The sequence below is a fragment of the Aquila chrysaetos genome, chromosome 12, assembly GCF_900496995.4.
Source record: "Aquila chrysaetos chrysaetos chromosome 12, bAquChr1.4, whole genome shotgun sequence".
NCBI classification, from domain to species: Eukaryota; Metazoa; Chordata; class Aves; order Accipitriformes; family Accipitridae; genus Aquila; species Aquila chrysaetos.
Genome location: NC_044015.1, coordinates 14,775,811 through 14,794,340, shown reverse-complemented (window position 1 = coordinate 14,794,340; position 18,530 = coordinate 14,775,811). Strand labels below are relative to the sequence as shown.

Genomic DNA, 18,530 nt, shown 5'->3' with positions numbered 1-18,530 from the left:
TGTCGTCTTGCAATGTATTTTCTATGCAGAAGCTAAGAGTACCAGAACAAAGGAGTTGACAGAGGAAGGCAAGGGTACTTGGAAAAGTGAAAGAATGAATAATACAAATATATAGATTTGAGTGAAAATGTAATGTTTGGAAAAGGTTCTTATTTATTGCTCTATTTATGGAGCGTTATTTATTATTGCTATTATTAGGAAAATATTGTATTGCTTACCTTTCCAATCATGAATGTCTGTAAATCATCTCAAAATCTAACCATGCTCAGTTTTTTTTATATATATATAGTTTTCTTTTGAATCAGTGGATTTATATAATCAGTTTCTAAAAGGCAAAAAAGCCATTTAATGATGATTTTTCCCTGTTCTGCCTCTTCACACACCTAAATACAGCAAGTGCTATCACTCCCATAATCAAAACAGTGGTAGTCTCTACCTATGTCTTGCATAATCCAAACGAACAATGAAGACGCATGAACAGAAAGGGACACAGTAATTATAAAGCTACTTACTACCTTTTCTTATTTTGTGATTTCAGGAGGTATAAGAATAATAAGAATGGATAGCAATTGCAAAATTGGCTTTATAGTTTGTATGTTTCATATAACTTTATGAAGCTGCATTGCCTTATAGACAAATGGTTGAAAAGAAGAATAATAATATACAGAACAAAACAACACTAAAATAAATGGATCTTTAAATAAAGAATTGCATAGGTAAATGCTGAGCATAATCTTTCAGAACTAGGATAAAACTCACAACATTCACGTCTTTTAATGTCTTCTGGCTATTTATCTTACTTAATGTAGGTGACTGTTATTGTATAAACAGATTAGGATTCTGTATACGGGCTGGGAGTACTACACAAATATGAGATTTTAGAATGGAATTTTAGACCACTTGTTGGGAGAGAGAGGGGACTGAAGGATCACGGGTAAATCAAAATTGTCATTCCAGCCATGTCCAAGCCAAATCTGATGCCCATGCAAGAGTCTTTGTGCTGATTCAGGATGATTAAGCAAAAAACACCGTAAATCTGTCCCTGGCATAAATATTAAGGACTGCCAAATATGTGCAGGGAGGAGACATCCTGACTCTATCTCATTTCCTTGCACAGCTGGCACTCTGCTAACAGGTTTGGCTGAAGCCAGTTCTGTGTGTCCTCTCTATGGGCTGCTGGCACTGCAAAGGGTCTCCTTCTCCACTCTCTGGAACATTAGATCAAAGCAACAGAAAGGTGCCAAGAGCTTGGAATAGCCTAATAATTTGTATTTACTTTGCAAAAGTGCAAGAGATCTTGGAAAATGTGAAACCTCTGGTTTCAAGAACAGTATGATCCAGCTGCAGCCATCCACATGTGCTGGTGGTAGCACAGACGGTAAGAGAGCCAGGCAAGCCTAAGCAACATGAACATTCATGGATTATTTTAGCAAACCTTCATATTATTTTCAAAACAGATTGTTAAAATAGAAAGCTTCCTTCTGTTCGTAAGAATTAATGTTAGTTGTCTGCATGACAGACTGCTGCTCGGTGGAGGTGAGTATTTTGGAAATGAGCTCCTTGGCCCTAGAATTTAGACTCATTCTCCAGGCGATCCAGAGCTTAATACAGTACCTGAAGTAACAGAAAATAGAAGTGGTTGTATTCAAAACTGAGGCAGATCACCAAATAAGGGTAAACCTGGCCACAACCTCTGAGATGGTAAAAGGAAGAGAACTAAGAAGTTCCAGGATAGTGGCTGGGAGCAGTTTGGGAGGGGGTACGTTAGAGGAATTGGTTGTACTTTGGCAGTAGTAGACTGGGATGATATCCCATGGCTAGCATTTCCTGCTATGGCTCTGCTTGTACTACCTTTAGTCCATTTTCGTTTTCTTCTTTCTGCCTGGTTTTGGTATAAAGGAGAAGGAACTACAAAGCCATGAATTTTCTACAGCACCTAATCCAGTTTAAAAAATGTGAGATCATGGCCTCTGGGCATCACAGCATCACTTCAAAAGCTGCAGTGCTTCACTGCTGAGAAACTACATTAGACCCTTTTTTTTCCACTTAGGATAGCATTTAAAAAAGAAATTAGCCTTTATAATTATTTTGTTGACATCTAAGAATTATCTATAATGTTCCATGAAGCATTTAAATAACTTTTTTTTTTTAAATGTATTTACTCATTTAAATAACTGCTCGTTGCCAAGCATAATCCTCAACTGTTAAGCCAGAGCTCTACTTGTGGTGATTCAGTTTTGATAAATTTAGCTATATTTTGATTCTGTGGTCATGGATTCGATGATTACAATAGGCAGGATGTCTAGGGTTTGAGGTCTAAACTTATCTTAGGCCTTTCCCTGGTGAAAAATATCCCACCCTACCACCATTATAAATACAGCTCATAAAAGGTGTTTACTTTTGAATCCTGCTGTGCTACACAGGAAAAGTCAAAGTTTTTTCCCTGATTTCAACAAGGAGTTGCCATGTGCAAAAGTTTCATCAGTGAAAATCACAGTCCTCATTTCTATGAACCACGTTTATCAAACTCATTCTAATTCCCATAGCTATGAAGAAATAAATCATCATAGCTGGTCAGCTAAAGTATGTATAAGGATTCTCTGCAACAGAAATAGCACTCCCTGAAGTTTGTGGTACTGGTAAAACATTCGCAGTCCTACTTTTCATAATTAAATTGAGCTATTTCATCTTAAGCCTGAAATGTACCGCTAGCTGAATAAAAGGGAAACTTTATGAAACAAGCTTCTGAACTTCTCAGCCTGTTTTGAGTAATACAGCAAACGCTTTTCCATTCCCTTACCATCAGGTAACAGAAACACGGACTGGTCCTCTTGGCTGCAGTAACTATGACAACCTAGATTCTGTCAGCTCTGTTCTGGTTCAGAGTCCTGAAAATAAGATTCAGTTGCAAGGTATGTAGGTGCAATTTCATTAATTTGTTTTGGAACAGGATGACATTTATCACACTATTTGTTTTTCTTTCTTCCGCCTCATAAAAGGTCATTTTCCTAATTTTTTTGTGTGTGCAATAAGTACATTCTAGACAAAGTGAAGGAAATGTCAGTAACTCATGTTGCCTTTGAAATTAAAACAATTTCTGTACACATCAGAAAATAATTTGAATAATGCTGTTAACATTTTACAGCCCTATTTAGCAACCACTTGCATACCTCTTAAACAGCCTGAATTTACACAGATTCCACCAAGCAGGGAGTGACATTTAGTGTGCTCAGCCTGCTTTGCACATACTGAGTAGTAGCTTATACCTCATGCAGTTGTCCCACTGAAATGAATGGAGTCACCAGAAGAGCAGGATACAGATTTTCACAGACTCTAAATAATGAAGAGTCCAAAGGATCTTCTTGGGACTTCTAAGAAAACATGGAAGGTTAGTCATCTCACTCATTAGAAAAATAATAGTAATTATATATTAAAACAAAAATCAAAAAAAGAAAAAAAAAGAAAAAAGAGAGAGGGGGAAGGAAAAGGAGAAGGAGAAGGGGAAGGAAAAGGAAAAGGAAAAGGAAAAGGAAGAAAAGAGGAAACATTTCTAATTAATTTTTTGTTAGTTCCAGTAGATGCATTTCCCAACCTGCATATGAGGTACATAAACACTTTTGAAAAGTCATCCTCTAGGGTATTAGGCCATTAATAATTGCTTTTTTCAGTTACACAAATGTAGCATGAACAACTTATTATTATTACTATGAAAACAGACTAAATTTTCTTTAATTTATGTACTTGTGTTTACCTCTGTGTATATACAATGAGAGAAGAATACAGTTCTTAATTTGCAGTTACAGGTAGCTATACAATTATTTCCAGTTTTAAAAATTTTCCTTATTGGTTCATAAATCAGTTGGACATATAGTGTGAAGTTGTTGCTGACTATTAAGAATGGCTGTCAGGGAAAAATTATCTTCTGTTTAAAAAATCCATGTGCTTTTTTTTCCCTTTCCTTTCTCTCTCCCCAGAATATGTTAAAAGCCATAAAATCACACAGTGATTTCAGAGACAGTATACATTTTTTAAAAAAAGAGCTTGTCATTTCCATTGGGATGCAATGAAATATGTCCAGAAATAATTTGTGATTTTTAATGGTCTCCAGTATATGCATGATGTTTGTCAGTTAAAATTTGGAAAATCTTTGCATCCCTCAGACAGTGGTTTGACGCATGCCATTGGATTGTCATTATGAGAAATATATTATCAGAACTGAGTAGACTATTTCATACTTATCATGGAAGAATTGAACAAGACCCAAGTTTGCTTATCTGGCTTTCTTTTCCTTTCACAATTTCAAAGCTTTTCACAAGTATATATGTACATTGAAAAGTTTACTCAGGCAACAACAGTTTTACAAATTTTGACATGAGCTAGAAGAAAGAACAGACAGACCTGCTTTTAGCAATTGTGATATGACTTTTGACTTGGAAGAGTTATGAAATTACTATTACAGCTATCATTTTTATGTACTTAAAAATAAGGGATAAACCTCTACGAAACTGTCCAAGTGCCTATGTAGAAGAAACCTACATCACAACCAACCAGTCCATGTGCTGAGAAATTACTTGGCCCACAAATAAGCTCCACTAGTTCGAGACAGATTATTTTTGCCACAGAAAATAACAACAAATAATAAATAAAAATGTATAGTGTACCTTTCAGTGGCTTTTTGATTGGTTGATTACTATTGTAGCTAAAGTGACTGATAGCTAGTTAGTTAAAATGCTTCTATATAAAATACTCATTCCTATCATTGGGATCATGTAAGCAATGGTTAAAATTTTCAGATGAATGAGTCTAAATTTCTGGTCACAAATAATCTGCATTTTTGATTCACCTGCTCTGTGGTTCTGATATATCAATGTGACATGCTTTTGCAAGGCCTCTGCATGTCATGGCAGGCTAAATTGTGAAGACACTTTGCAAAGGGGTTTGTGACATAGCAGGAATTTTTTGAAACACCATGGGAGCTAGACTGTCCACCCTTTCTCTGTGTTAAACCTTTAGTAGATTTAAGAATAAATTTTCTTTCTCAAGGTTTTATAGCCCTACCCATCACATCAATTGACTGTCCCTTAGCATTTAAATACCAACGTTACAAGAAATGAACTATCAGCCAAATTTCATTTCTTCTAGAATTTCCTCCAACCCAATTTTTCCCATTCTTAGTTTGTCTCTACAGAATCATGAAGACATAACTAGAGTTATTTAGACAAGCTATATCTTGTTGTGTCAAAGGCAACATGGAAAATAAGTCCAATACAGAATGGAAATGTTTACCTTCGCACCTCTTTTTCTGATTACACTGTCTCTTTATTCTGTCTTTCAGGGCTCCTTTCCCTTCATCAGCACTCTCAAAATTTGCATTAGCTGCTAGTACCAAGATTATAATTCAGCTGCATGCTTCCCTCCTGCAACGCTCTTACTGCTGAGGCTGTTCATTCAGCAATTATTAACAAGAAGAAGTTGATGTAATCCTTTCTTTCTGTTTTTGACAATCCCCTAGAAAGAAATTACACCAGTGAATGCTCTATCTGAGGAACACAGGTTACTAGTTAGTAGCATGGGTGTTTCATACTGAGAGGCAAATGTGAGGAATCTATCTGAAATTAATTCTTAAGGAAGGACATATATGACAGTGCAAATGCTAGACAGATGTGTAAATTGTCCTTAAAAAGCCATATAGTTTCCTTTTTCATAATCTGTTTGTTTGTTTGTTTCATAGGTTGGGGAAGCTGCTTGGCTCGAGCATTCCTTTTCATTTAATTACATAATACTTACTCTATTGCCTTCAGGTCTTCAGGTCATCCTGCCTGAGTATCTGCAAGAACATTTTGTTCAGGCAGCTCTGAGCTATATTGCCTGCAATTCAGAGGGGGAGTTCATCTGCAAGGACAATGACTGCTGGTGTCAGTGTGGTCCCAAATTCCCAGAGTGCAACTGTCCCTACATGGACATTCAAGCCATGGAAGAAAATCTGCTCCGCATAAGTGAGACTTGGAATGCATACAACAGTGAATTTGAAGAATCTGGTGAGATGTTTTATACAATTTTTGTCTGTTTGGCTGTATCTCACAAAAAGCATTTATACAGCAGACTCCATCTGAAGTCTCCAGAATGGTTCTTACATCTAAAGCTAAACCTACTTAAATACATCCTGGACCTTAGTCTTAATTATTGTAACTTTCCGATAGGAAGTGTTGTCCTCACCTCGTGATGATCAGCAGTCTGTGTAATTACATTAGGATTTAGGCAGCTATGTTTGAGTATTCTTCTGCTATACATTTTGGAGTCCAGGGCTGTGAGGACTTGGTCCCTATTGGAGCAAGAAGTGTATTGGAGGAGGCAGAAAGCAGAACAAATGAAGAACAAAGTCGGGTTATACACTTTATATGGGTATTCTGCATTTTTGTTCTGTAATGCAGCTGAAACAGCTGCTTCATTTCATATCCATTTTTCAGTGTTGGATCAAAGTTTCTCCTGTACTTCCCCTTTATCCTGTCCCTCCAGCGATACCATGAAGCTAACATGGAAAGCATAGCTGGCTCTTGATTTACCAACAGTTAATAGTTCATTCCATCATAGTTGGCAACTTGCTGCTTCGTATGATTTCTGTTTAAACTGGACCTATCCACATTGTCTCTGCAACACGTTTGTGGCACATTAGTTTTCTTTAAAGCATCAATGTTTGTTTCATACATCATTTCACCTGTCCTGATCATCAGAACTTCCAGTCTCATAGAGACTGGGAACCGCAGGTAAATCAGCTTCTGAGCAACTGTTTTTACAACTCACTCACTCAGTGATATCAGTAACAGCTGTCTAGCCAGATGGTGGGAAAAGTAAGGAGAACTCAGCAGACCTGGGTAAAAACACTGAGGGAAAAGAAGAAATGAGGGAGATGAGGGAGATAAAGAAGAAGCAGAAAAAAGAAAAAAATCACAGTTTTTAATGAGTTGTGTTGGAGAAAGAGAATGAATCAGTAGAAGAGAGAGGGAAGAAGACTATTCAGTGGTCAGGGGAAGAGTGTAGGAGAGAAGAAGAAATATCAGTACAATACTTAACTGTGAACAGCACATTGTATACATTCTTGTTTTATATTTGTTTTATTGTTAAAGACTGATTTCTCAGTTTAAGGTTAAGAATTTCAAAAGACCCTATATCAGTTAAAATTTCAGTTGTTATAACTTTTAGTGAGACCCGATGCCTAAATCTGAGTCTGCTTGGAAGATCTCAAGCCCTTTTCCCAGCCTTGGTCTCGCTCTTAGCATGAGGACTTACAATATTTCTCCTTGAAGGATCACAGATTTCTCTGATTATAAAAGTATGAATTTATGTTTTGTTTCTGTGCACATAAAAATGCATTTTCCCAATGACTATTTTGACACCTTTAAGCATTTATGGAGTCATGCTATCATTTACTACTTTGCAAACTAGGACAAGTGTATTGACTCTACAGAAGGGCACAGTTTTGTTTACTATATTTTGTCCTATTTGAATGGGATGTGATACTGTTCAGTGCCTGAAGAATGTCATTTGATGGCACCTACTTAACAGCAATTTTAGTTAAGCTGAAAGAGCACACATCTCTGAATCTGTGGAGGATTCTTACAGCAAGCTGTATAGGGGCATGAAATTAGTTATGAGTTTAAATAGTTGTCAGCTACACGTATAGTCCTATGTTCAGGACTGAGACATGAATATCGGGAAAAATGGGTAAGACAAATTCTGTGCTTTTAAAAAAGGCTGTTTAGCTATGCTGTGAGAATCACAAAAATGGCAACTTCACATACCTTGTCAATTAGGCAATTGCTAGTAGGTGTGGTTACTAAAAAGTGTGAAATGTAGATTAACATCATTAAGACATATGCCACACCCATTCTTTAGCCCTTGAATTATTTAAATAATTTTTAATCTAATAAATATGCAATTCATGACTTCCATATCTCATAGGTAGCTAAGAAAATCTCTGCTTTTAACTTAAAAACTGTTTTGCATAAAGATGTTCATGGAAAGATGAGATAAGTAATCTTGTATGTGTTATAGGTGTGGTGGGTTGACCCTGGCTGGGCACCAGGTGCCCACCAAAGCCGCTCTATCACTCCCACTCCTCAGCTGGACAGGGGGGAGAAAATATAACAAAAGGCTCGTGGGTCAAGATAAGAACAGTTTAATAAAGTGAAAGCAAAGGTCGCGTGCGAAAGCAAAGAAAAACAAATGATGTTATTCTCTACTTCCCATCAGCAGGCGATGTCTAGCCACTTCCTGGGAAGCAGGGCTTCAGTACACATAGTGGTTGCTCCGGAAGACACAAAAATGCCCCCCTTCCATCTCCCTTTACTTAGCTTTTATATCTGAGCTGACGTCATATGGTATGGAATATCTGTTTGGTTAGTTTAGGTCAGCTGTCCCGGTTATGTCCCCTCCCAAGATCTTGCCCTGCCCCAGCCTGCCGTTGAGGGGGGACAAAAATGTTGGAGAGACAACCGTGATGCTGTGCCAGCGCTGCTCAGCAGTAGCCAAAACACTGGTGTGTTATCAACACCTTTCTAGCTACTGATGCAGAGCACAGCACTACGAGGGCTGCTATGGGGAGAATTAACTCCATCTCAGCCAGACCCAATACAATCGGTCTGTACTTTGTTGAAAAAAAGTCAGCATGTGAACTTTTGATAGATAGCTTAGTCACTGCCCATTCAGCCTCCCTATATAAATCATATATTACCATCTGAACAGCTCTTTCAGTAGTTTGTAAGCATTTCTAGCCACAGTGATTACTGAGACATATTCTGAAAAATTTAGAGCTTGTGCAACATTTAAACTACGAAAAACACTATTAACAAATATCAGCATGATCTGATTTATGTCAATCACATGTTCTGAGAACAAAAGTGCCCTTTATTAAATAAAACTAATGTTTTAAATAGATATTTTATAACCATGATGTAGGATATATATCCTTCTGTCTTTGTCTAAATCAGTGGAAGTCAGCTTTTGAGATAAGATTATGTTGTTTTTTTCTAATCAATTTATAATAAAAATAAATTATCCAGAAAAGAGTAGGGTGAAAGAAGGCCAGATTATTTAGTAATTTAGAGTCTGAGTAGACAAGGGACAGAATAATCAAGAGCACTAACTACTGGCCCATATAGTCTACTACTAACTGCAGAGGAATGAATGAATGAATTCCATTCTCTGACACTATGAACTCCAGATTCAAGTAAAGTTAAATACAAGTGTATTAATTTTCTAACTTTTCTGCCTTCCAAACCCTTCCTTACCTTACATATAACAAAACAGTCCTCTGAATCCATAAACAAATTTTGTCCCCTAATACAGACCTGTAAAAGTTACTGGGTTCATTTGAGGTCACGCACATTATCTGTGGACAGAATTTAGCCTAAAGAGGAAGAAATAAATATTCTATTTAAGATGGTTTGTTTACTGTCGGTGTTTTCTCTCCTTCTGTCTGTTCAAGATAACACAACTGAGGAATAGATTCTTTTAAAGAAAAAAAAATGGCATTTCTTCAGTGCCTAAACCCCATTTGAAATCAATGAGTAGCTAAATTTAGTTTGTCTCTTTGAAACTCTCCATCTGAATTTCCAGAAATAAAGAAAAGAAAAAAAAAAGCAACAAGAGTGTTTTCTCTACAGCCTACTCCTCTCTTCCAAATTAGTCAGTTTACATTATTGTTTTAACTTTTAAATTATGAGATGCAAAAGAAAAATGTGTGTACCTAGTTAAAAGTCAAAGGTCCTGAACACTACAATTACAACTGCAATAAAGTAATAATTTAGGATGACCACTCTATGCATGCATGTCCAACTGCAGTGAGTAATCATGTTAGATGAATGTAATGTTGGGTGAAATGACAGCATGCACCACATCAGGAACCTCATGATGTTCAACGAGGAAAAGTCCAAAGTCCTGCACCTGGGGAATACTGCACCAGGCACCAGGACATGCTGGGGGCCACTCAGCTGGAAAGCAGCTTGGCAGAAAAGAACCCAGGAGTGCTGGTGGACGTGAGGTTGACCGTGAGTCAGCAATGTGCCCTTGCAGCAAAGAAGGCTGATGGTATCCTGGGCTGTGTTAGAAGGAGTGTTGCCAGCAGGTTGAGTGAGAGGATCCGTCCCCTCTCCTCAGCACTGGTGAGGCCACACCTGGAGTACTGTGTCCAGGTCTTGGCTCCTCAGTACAACAGAGACATGGACATACCGGACAGAGTCCTCAAAGGTGATGAAGCATCTGGAGCATCTCTCTTATGAGGAAAGGCTGAGAGAGCTGGGACTGTTCAGCCTGGAGAAGAGAAGGCTCAGGGGGATCTTACCACTGTAGATAAATACCTGAAGGGAGGGTCCAAATGAAAAGAGCCATGCTCCTTTCAGTGGTGCCCAGTGACAGAACCAGAGGCAGGGAGCACAAACTGAAACACAGGAGGTTCCCTCTGAACATCAGGAAACACTTTTTCACTGTGAGGGTGACTGAGCACTGACACAGGTTACCCAGAGATGTTGTGGAGTGTTTGTCCTTGGAGATATTCAAAGCTGACTGGCCATGGTCCTGGGCAATGGGGTCTAGGTGGCCCTGCTTGAGCAGGGGTTTGGAGCAGAGGTCTTTTCCCACCTCAACCATTCCGTGATCAAAGAATTTTAATTGTGTTACTCTATGATCAAAGAATTTTCCTGGTTTTCACGTAGAAGGACTCTGGTCTGCAATTTGAGTTTGCTGGTAGTGACATTTTTTTTTTTGAGCAACAATGATTATCATAGGTTAGATAACCAAACATATTCCAGTTCAGAATGTGTCATTCATTGTTAAGTGCAGATTTCATTTCATGCAGGCTCTTCTAGCACCTTTTCACTACTCAAATCTCATTTTGGAGGACATGGAGCCCTATGTTATTTATCTCTCAGTAAATTTGGCTGCCTTTTTCATCTTTCTAGCTGCCCTCCAGCAATACATACTTGATCACAATTAGCTCAATGAGCTTCATATAACCTCTTAATATCAGGGTATGTACTATGTTCTCAAAGAAATTACAAGAGCTACTTTAAACTGTTTACTCTGAACCATCTGCTTATTCTTTATCATATCTTGTGGCCTCCAGGCTCAGCTACTACCCTTGCAAATGAGCAGCTGTTACCTTATCAAAAATCCGTACTAAAGCTGTTCAACCTTTATTAACAAATTTCATTAATTTCTTGAGGCTTTTGGCTGAATTAATGTGTAAGCAAAGTTCTCTCTGAGAACATCATTCCAAGAAGCTGTGTTCTTATCATCTAACACGTGGCCTAAAGATATCTTCTCTAATGGAATCAAGCAGTGTTTCATTTACCCTTTCTTAACGTGCATGAAAGTAGCCTTTCACAGGAATTTGTAGCCTAAAAGGACAACTAGATAATCTAGTTGACCAACTGTTATCACAAGCCACTAAGTTTCACTGAGATTCCAAAATATGGAGTCCACCTACATTACATTAAAGCACTGCAATCTTCACTAGTATGTCTGTAGCCCACCCCACCTTTTTAAGGTGTTGTTCTTTTAATATTGCCAATTTTCCTGTATCCCTAATATTAGGAGCATGTACTTGTCCAGCTCCTCCTCCTACCTCATCCTCTCAGTAAACTTTGTCTTTTCATTTCAGGAAAAAGCTTTGACCTAAGCACTCTAGTGCTAATTAGTTTCACATAGGAAAGAGCATCAAAAGATTCCTTCAAAAATTGTCAAATTTTTGAAGTATGTAGGACTTTCACAGCTTATGGTTACAGCAGTGTTGAAGATGGTGTTAGTGAATATGTTGTCTTGTTACACATCACTGATTTTGGAAGTTTTGGGGACTCTTTTGGCAAGACAATGTGCAAAGAAGCAAATTCTGACATGCAACTCTGTCAATGACTGACTGGCAGTTTAGCATCTAACAGAGATTATGACCCACTGCTCTAAAACACATGAAAGGCATGAAGACCCATAAAAGCATCCACAGGCTCTGGTTTCTGACAGCAAGGATAAGAATGTGATCATGCATTGTCTGTACCATAATCCTGGTGTGGTTGGCTGCTGATTGCCTTTGGAAATCTGGCCACTTCATTTAAACAATTTAAATGACAGCAATTTTCTTTCACGGTGGTCTGCTCAGTGATTTCTAAAAGAAATTCATAGCAGTCCATGTTGCAACTTAATTTCATTTTTCTAAATTAAAAAGGCTATTAAAATAAATAAGGACAGGGATGATAGGGTTGCTCAAACAATAGAAGATGGCAAAAGTGCATTTCAATAATTTCTTTTTTTATCACTAGCATTTATGAGTCCTCCTGGAAACATGCAAGTAAAATCTTCCATTCAAGCATTTATTTTCACATAGCTCACATGCAATGGCAGCTTGCTGCCTTGTCTTTGCATATTTCCCAAGTGCTGAGCAGTTGATTTTTTTTTTTTTCCTTGAAGGCAACAAAATCTCTTTTGGAATATTTCCTTGAAAGGCATGGGATGAGGAGATGTGCAACAAATACTATGAGGTATATTCTCAAAGTAGCTCTGAAACTGAAAACTTATTCTTTCAAACATTTATTTTAAATACAAAATATTATGGAAGGAAATAGAACATCAACAAACTGGACAGAAATTTTACTGTCACAGTTGGGCTTAAAGGTGATTCAGTGAAGTGCTGAAATATGTGCTTATTTTAATCATTTGTAGTCCATTAACTTCATAGATTTGACTTGTGTGCTTAAATGTTCAGCATCAGCTTAAATAGATGAGAGCCAGAGCCATCTAGGACCTTGAAGAACTTGGCCCACTGAACACAAAAACTGTTTATGCTACCAGACATGTGGCTTCACAGGCATAATTAAACATCAAAAGTCATCCTGTAAGTAGTTTGAAATGCATCCTTTTACAGCTTTAAAAGACAAACTTCTCAAAATGTGGAGTTTGATTTTTTCAATCACTTTGGTATCTATCTGCTTTATAGACATATTTTCAAAAGGTAAATTTCAGTATCACAGAAAGTTCAAGTGCTATAAGTACAGCCAAAGTAAATTGATATTAACTTTAACATTAATATTTGCTGAAACTATTTTTCATTGTGCATCCAGCCTCCCTCATTGCTTTGATTGCAAAGTACTAGCTGAAGTGAATTGCTGTTGCAAGCTATTTTGTCTTAAATGCCTGGATTCACTGGATTTGGACTTCATGTCTAATGCATTTCATAATTCCCTAATAACTCCAGGATGTCTTGCTATTGAACATTGGTTACCCTTTACATGTACTGACTTAAAATCATCTGAAAAAATCCAGTTTTGAAAGGTTCACCTAAAAATTAGATCCAAAACCTTAGTTAAAGTATAGCACTACATAGAAAGTTGCCAAAGTTTTCTTGTTTGCATCAGCATAGATTGCTTTTGAGACTTTAGAGTCCTGCTTCCTCAGTTCAATTATATTTTTCCATTTCTATATAATGATTGAATTAATGAAGTTCCCAAAATCCCTTGTATAAAAGAATTGGATTTAAAGTGTTGAAGAAAGCAGGTTCTAATGGAGAACATGATAAGCTTATTACTGAATTATATATCAGTAATACTGAAGATGAGGAAGTTCAGGCATCCCATTCTTTTTTGGGGGGCTAGCATTTGCATCTTATATAATTACTTTTATGTAAAATCTACAGAAAGTAATAGGAGAGATCATCTTCACCATTCCATAATCTTCAGTGAGATTTAGAGAATTATCCACTTACTAGTGTCATGAATTTATATCTCCACCTTCAAAATTGCAAAATATTGAAAACCACCATATATTTTGATGATACAATTTCAGAACTGTCTCCCTTCTCCTTCAGTTCATATTTTCCCGTATGAAATATGAGCATACTGTAAAATGTCAACTTTGAAACAAGAAAGGCTCTTTCCACTAAGCACATCTACTTCCCAGATCTGCAAATCTGTTTTATTAAAACCAAGCACAACAGAAGCCCAAAGCTGGTCTTGGAAAAAGTGAAGAATTAGCGTTCTCTCACTCTTGAATTTTATTGAGACCTTAATCAGTTGAAACTCATATGCAAACTTGGCCAATATTTTTACTATTGAGTACTACTAAAAGACAGAATATGTTTCAATTCACACTTTGCATTTTGGGATTGGTGGGGGTCTTGCTGTATAGTCACCTGAGTCATCTGAGTCACGACTTCTGGAAAGATTGACCAACCATTTGTGGTCACGCTACGTGTCTTTATAAAATAGCACTGTATGCTGACTCAGGCTGCAAAACTATTCTACTGTTTCTTGTGAAGGATGAAAATCCCTACTCCCACAGTGAAGGTGGTTTCCAATACCCAGGCTGCAGACTGTGGTAAAACACAGTAAAATCAAGACTGGAAATTATAGTTGACACTGACGTGGAAGTGCAGATGCTCAGGGTAGAATTCTTTACACCCTCTGCTAGCCTTATAAATTTGCTGCAGATGGGCAGCACTGCCTTTATGATTATTGAGGCTGTAAAGAAGCTGTAAAGGAGGAATTCTAAGATTGTTCCACACAGTCAGTCAATACATACATGCATAGCAAGTGATCATATTTGATCTCAAAATCTACACAAATCCCTTAGTATTTCTCAGGAAAGAATTTTACAGTCATTATTCTTGCATGTAGAGAGTCTTAGATGCTGAACACATAGTAATACATCTGTTGAGTGTTTTTATTTCAGTCAGTTTGAGTAACAATTAAAAAATAGCAAATGTAGCCAGAGTAATCAGTTATTTAATTTTCTAAAAAAAATAATAATTCATGCTTAAATAAAGCAGACATAAATCCAGTCAGTTAAACAAAATGTAAAGTTAAATCTTTAACTTAGATTTAAATAGATGAAATTTAAAGTTAAAATTAAGGAAAAAAATTAAATCATGTAAATAAATTTAAATAGGTTGTTCAGTGCTGAAGACAGAAATCTTAGACATATAGTTGACAGAATGCGTTATAATGAGAGCCAGTGAGAAATCCAAATCTTCAAGATCAAATGTGAATCACAGCATAAAGACACAGGAAACCTGGGGGAAAGAAGTTTGCATCATCAGATAAGTACTAGCTTTTTCATCATTTCATACACTGTTGTCAGCTGAAGTTCTGGAATCATCTTAATTATGAATTATATTAATATCCCAGCAGTACATTAAGGAATGCAACCACTGTCCCTCATGTGGTTCATTCTTTCTCCGGCTCTCCATCAGAGAAGCCTTTTAAAATATTGCTGTGATTAGAGTGTGTCAGGTTCTTTCTGATGGATGACTCCAGCAATACTACAGTAAGTCTGCTTTTAGTCTGTGATGTTTAACCTTAACAGTCCTTCTATTTAGTCAGAAAAATCTAATATAACTTTGTTTGCTATCCCAATAAGTCACAGATTTTTGCTATTCCTCTGGTGTGAATTCTTTCTAAAAACTGCTTTAGCAAAAGTGGGCACCATGGGATTCCTTTTTATTGCCTCTCACTATCTTCAAATCAAAGTCACCTAGCTGACAAGTAAAAAGGTAATTTTTCCCAGCCGCCAACCCTGCAGATTGACTACATTGTGTAGACATCAACCCAGGTTCTAGCCTTCTCCCTTACCATTACCAGCAGTAATGATGACCCTAAGATCTAAACAATGCCTTCAATAACTCTTGTGTAAACTACAGTGATGCTGTTTTAAAAATTTTCAGACTGCCTTTTAATCACTAGGTATAAATTATCTTGGTGTTTGTAGGGTTCCCTATGATCCTCTAGCACAGGAGAAAAGGAAAAAAAAAAAAAAAGGAAAAAGAGAAACTGGATTTGAAGATATACATTTAAAAACATAGCTAATGTACTTCATGTCTCATTTACACCTGTTTCAAATTACTAAAGTGAGTAAAAGGGCAGAAGGTAACTGCAGGTTTAATTTGGAAATGTCAGTTTAAACATAGATGTTGCTATAGGTGCACTCTGATCGGAAGAAATGTCCTGCAATTATAAAGGAAGAAAAGTGCCCAGACTGACTTTCAGACTCTATGTTGAGATTCCAAGTCTTAAATAATGTTGCAGGATGGCTAGGTTTGATTTGGCATCACAGCTAGACTGTAAATTTAGAGTCCCACACTGTCATTTGCAGTGAAGACAGTTTCCACTAGAAGTTCTCTCTTACCACAGCCCAGTGACATATTACTGCTTTTCCAGTTACTGTGGAACTGTAACTGTGTTTTCAATTCAAATGCATGTAGCATAAGCTTAAAAATTAAATTTGGAACTAAAACTGAATACTGGAGGATTTCTTCAATTTATAAAATCAACAAATTTAACCTTGCTCTCTAATAAGCTTTGTTTTCATTGATTCAGAAGGATGAGAGAACATACCGGTCAAAGGGCCCTTGCAGGCGCATGGTACACACAAGGCGTTATTTCACAGGTCATTCAGGTAGCACAGTGTGTCTCTCTGTTGACCAGAATAGACCGATTACGATGCAAAGTGAGTCTGATTTGAAATCTTAATTGAAAGACTCCTTGTGAAAACTCTGAGCGGACTCACTGGCAGTTGAAGGTGCTTTTTAATCACTGAGAATAAAGACTTCAATCAATATGGTTCAAACTATTTTCCCCTGAGCAGTAGAGCAGTGGTGTTCTTTAAAACGGTGCTTACAGCTTCAGGCTCAAGGCCAAGAAAACTTAGCCCCCTGAGTTCTTAATAAAATTATTGTTTTCTCTATTATCTTGCAAGGGTGTTAATTTGCCTACCAGTAATTAACTCCCCTATGTGGTTGTCAGGAAGTTTAATCAATAGCATGAACAGATACACCAAGCTGTCATTCTTTCTGTGACCAATACTCCCCTCCCCACCTCTCCCACCCCTGTGGAGGTGTCACTGTTTTAATAAAATGAACAGGTGGGATGTGCATAGTTTCTTCAGAGTCAGTCTCTAAATTGTTCATCTCCTACTTCACAAATTAAGGTACAGCCAACCAGGTCCTGTCAATATAATCGCCCCTGTTCCAAAACTAAAAGCATTATATGACTCCTGCTAAAGCAGCACCTGGCAAATCAACTTATTAAAGTTTTACATGGCATTGCATTCTCAGACACTTTAAACATTGTGATGGCATTGTAATAAGAGGAAGAGCAGAAGGCTTGATCTAATATAATTCTACTTATGTCCACCATGTACGGGACATAATGTAATTCCCTTCAAAGCTAGTGACAAAAAACCTCATTCTTGGTGGAATTCCAATCTGCCTCGGCAGCTTTGGACTTTCTTTATTAAGAGGGATGTCACTCTGTGGCCTCTCTTTTCTTCTAGGGCAGTGTTGTCTATTCTGATTCATAGCTTCTTAAATCTTCCCTTGTAACAGCTTAACACTGGTTATTTACTTCAATGTGTTTTCCAAGAACACTCTTCAGTTTCACTCATTCTCTTTCCTGAACTATCCTTCTAGGATACATTGCACGTTTATTTACCTTACCCAGTTTTCAAACTGCAGGAGTTGCCAGCATGACCAAGAACAAGTAAGGTAACTTTTGGGGTGAGAAAGGTTATGTCTAAATCTATGCATAAGAATTATGTCCTAGGCATTACGTGCATTTATACTGCTATAGAAAGATAATGATAGCTAGCACTAGATAGAAATTGGAATATCTGTGCTGCAGGAATACTTGTAAACCATGTTGAAATGGTCAAAATGTTTACAAAAAATCCAAAATAACCCATAGATAAATTTTTGAGAATTTTTTCTTGAAAGCTTACAATGAATTCCAAGGGACATCCATTTGAAGGGTAGTGATACAAACATTTTTAATGGAATGAACCAAAATCATACCCAAAAGAAAAACTGACAGGATGAAAGGAACATCCTTCAAATGTTGGGTTTTACAGAGACAGCTGTTAGAGTCTGGCTTTTTGGTTTTTGAAAAGTGAACTTGCTGTCAAGGTCATATTTCAATTGAGAATAAGAAACAAGTCACTTCTTGATTATAAGAAATGTGAGTCCCTTCAGCTCACAGCAGAGTCTAGGGAAGGTTATTATCTCCTGCCTAGTAAAACTTCAGAATTAATCCATGATTTGCAGGATGATATTCTATCTTTACTACCAGTTTTGACAATGCAATTTTTTCCTGTTTATCTGGGCACCAAGACAGTCCTAAGGCTTGTGAGGGGAGGATATCTGGTTTCCTGTTCCTATAACAGGTTGATATTACTTGCATTAACTATATATATATATATATATATATAAAACTTACATATATATACATGCCTAAATATATAAACATATGTAACATATATGTAAAATCAGTTATATTGTAACATTTGCATAAGGTTCCTCAGAAACTATATATTAATGAATGATCAGAGGATCTCTGTTCCTCACCAATTCCATCTTCACCTGTGCTGATACTTAGCCCTGTTCTTTCCTCCTTGCAAAGCCTAGGGTTTAGAGGAGCTATCCCTGCAGCATTCCTCACTTCAAAAAAAAAGCCAACAGAAGAAAACCCACAAACCTACCCCACTGCAAGAATCATAAA

At 37.1% G+C, this 18,530-nt stretch overlaps 1 protein-coding gene across 4 annotated transcripts in view; it reads left to right on the top strand.

Annotated features, from left to right (window-relative positions):
- BRINP3 (BMP/retinoic acid inducible neural specific 3) overlaps positions 1-18,530 on the top strand; it is a 227,691-nt gene that overhangs the window by 155,956 nt on the left and 53,205 nt on the right. For all 4 annotated transcript variants that reach the window (XM_030033864.2, XM_030033866.1, XM_030033865.1 and 1 more), the window contains exons 5-6: positions 2,807-2,912; positions 5,802-6,038. In XM_030033864.2, coding sequence (XP_029889724.1) covers positions 2,807-2,912; positions 5,802-6,038 — 343 coding nt within the window. The remainder of the gene's footprint in view (positions 1-2,806; positions 2,913-5,801; positions 6,039-18,530) is intronic.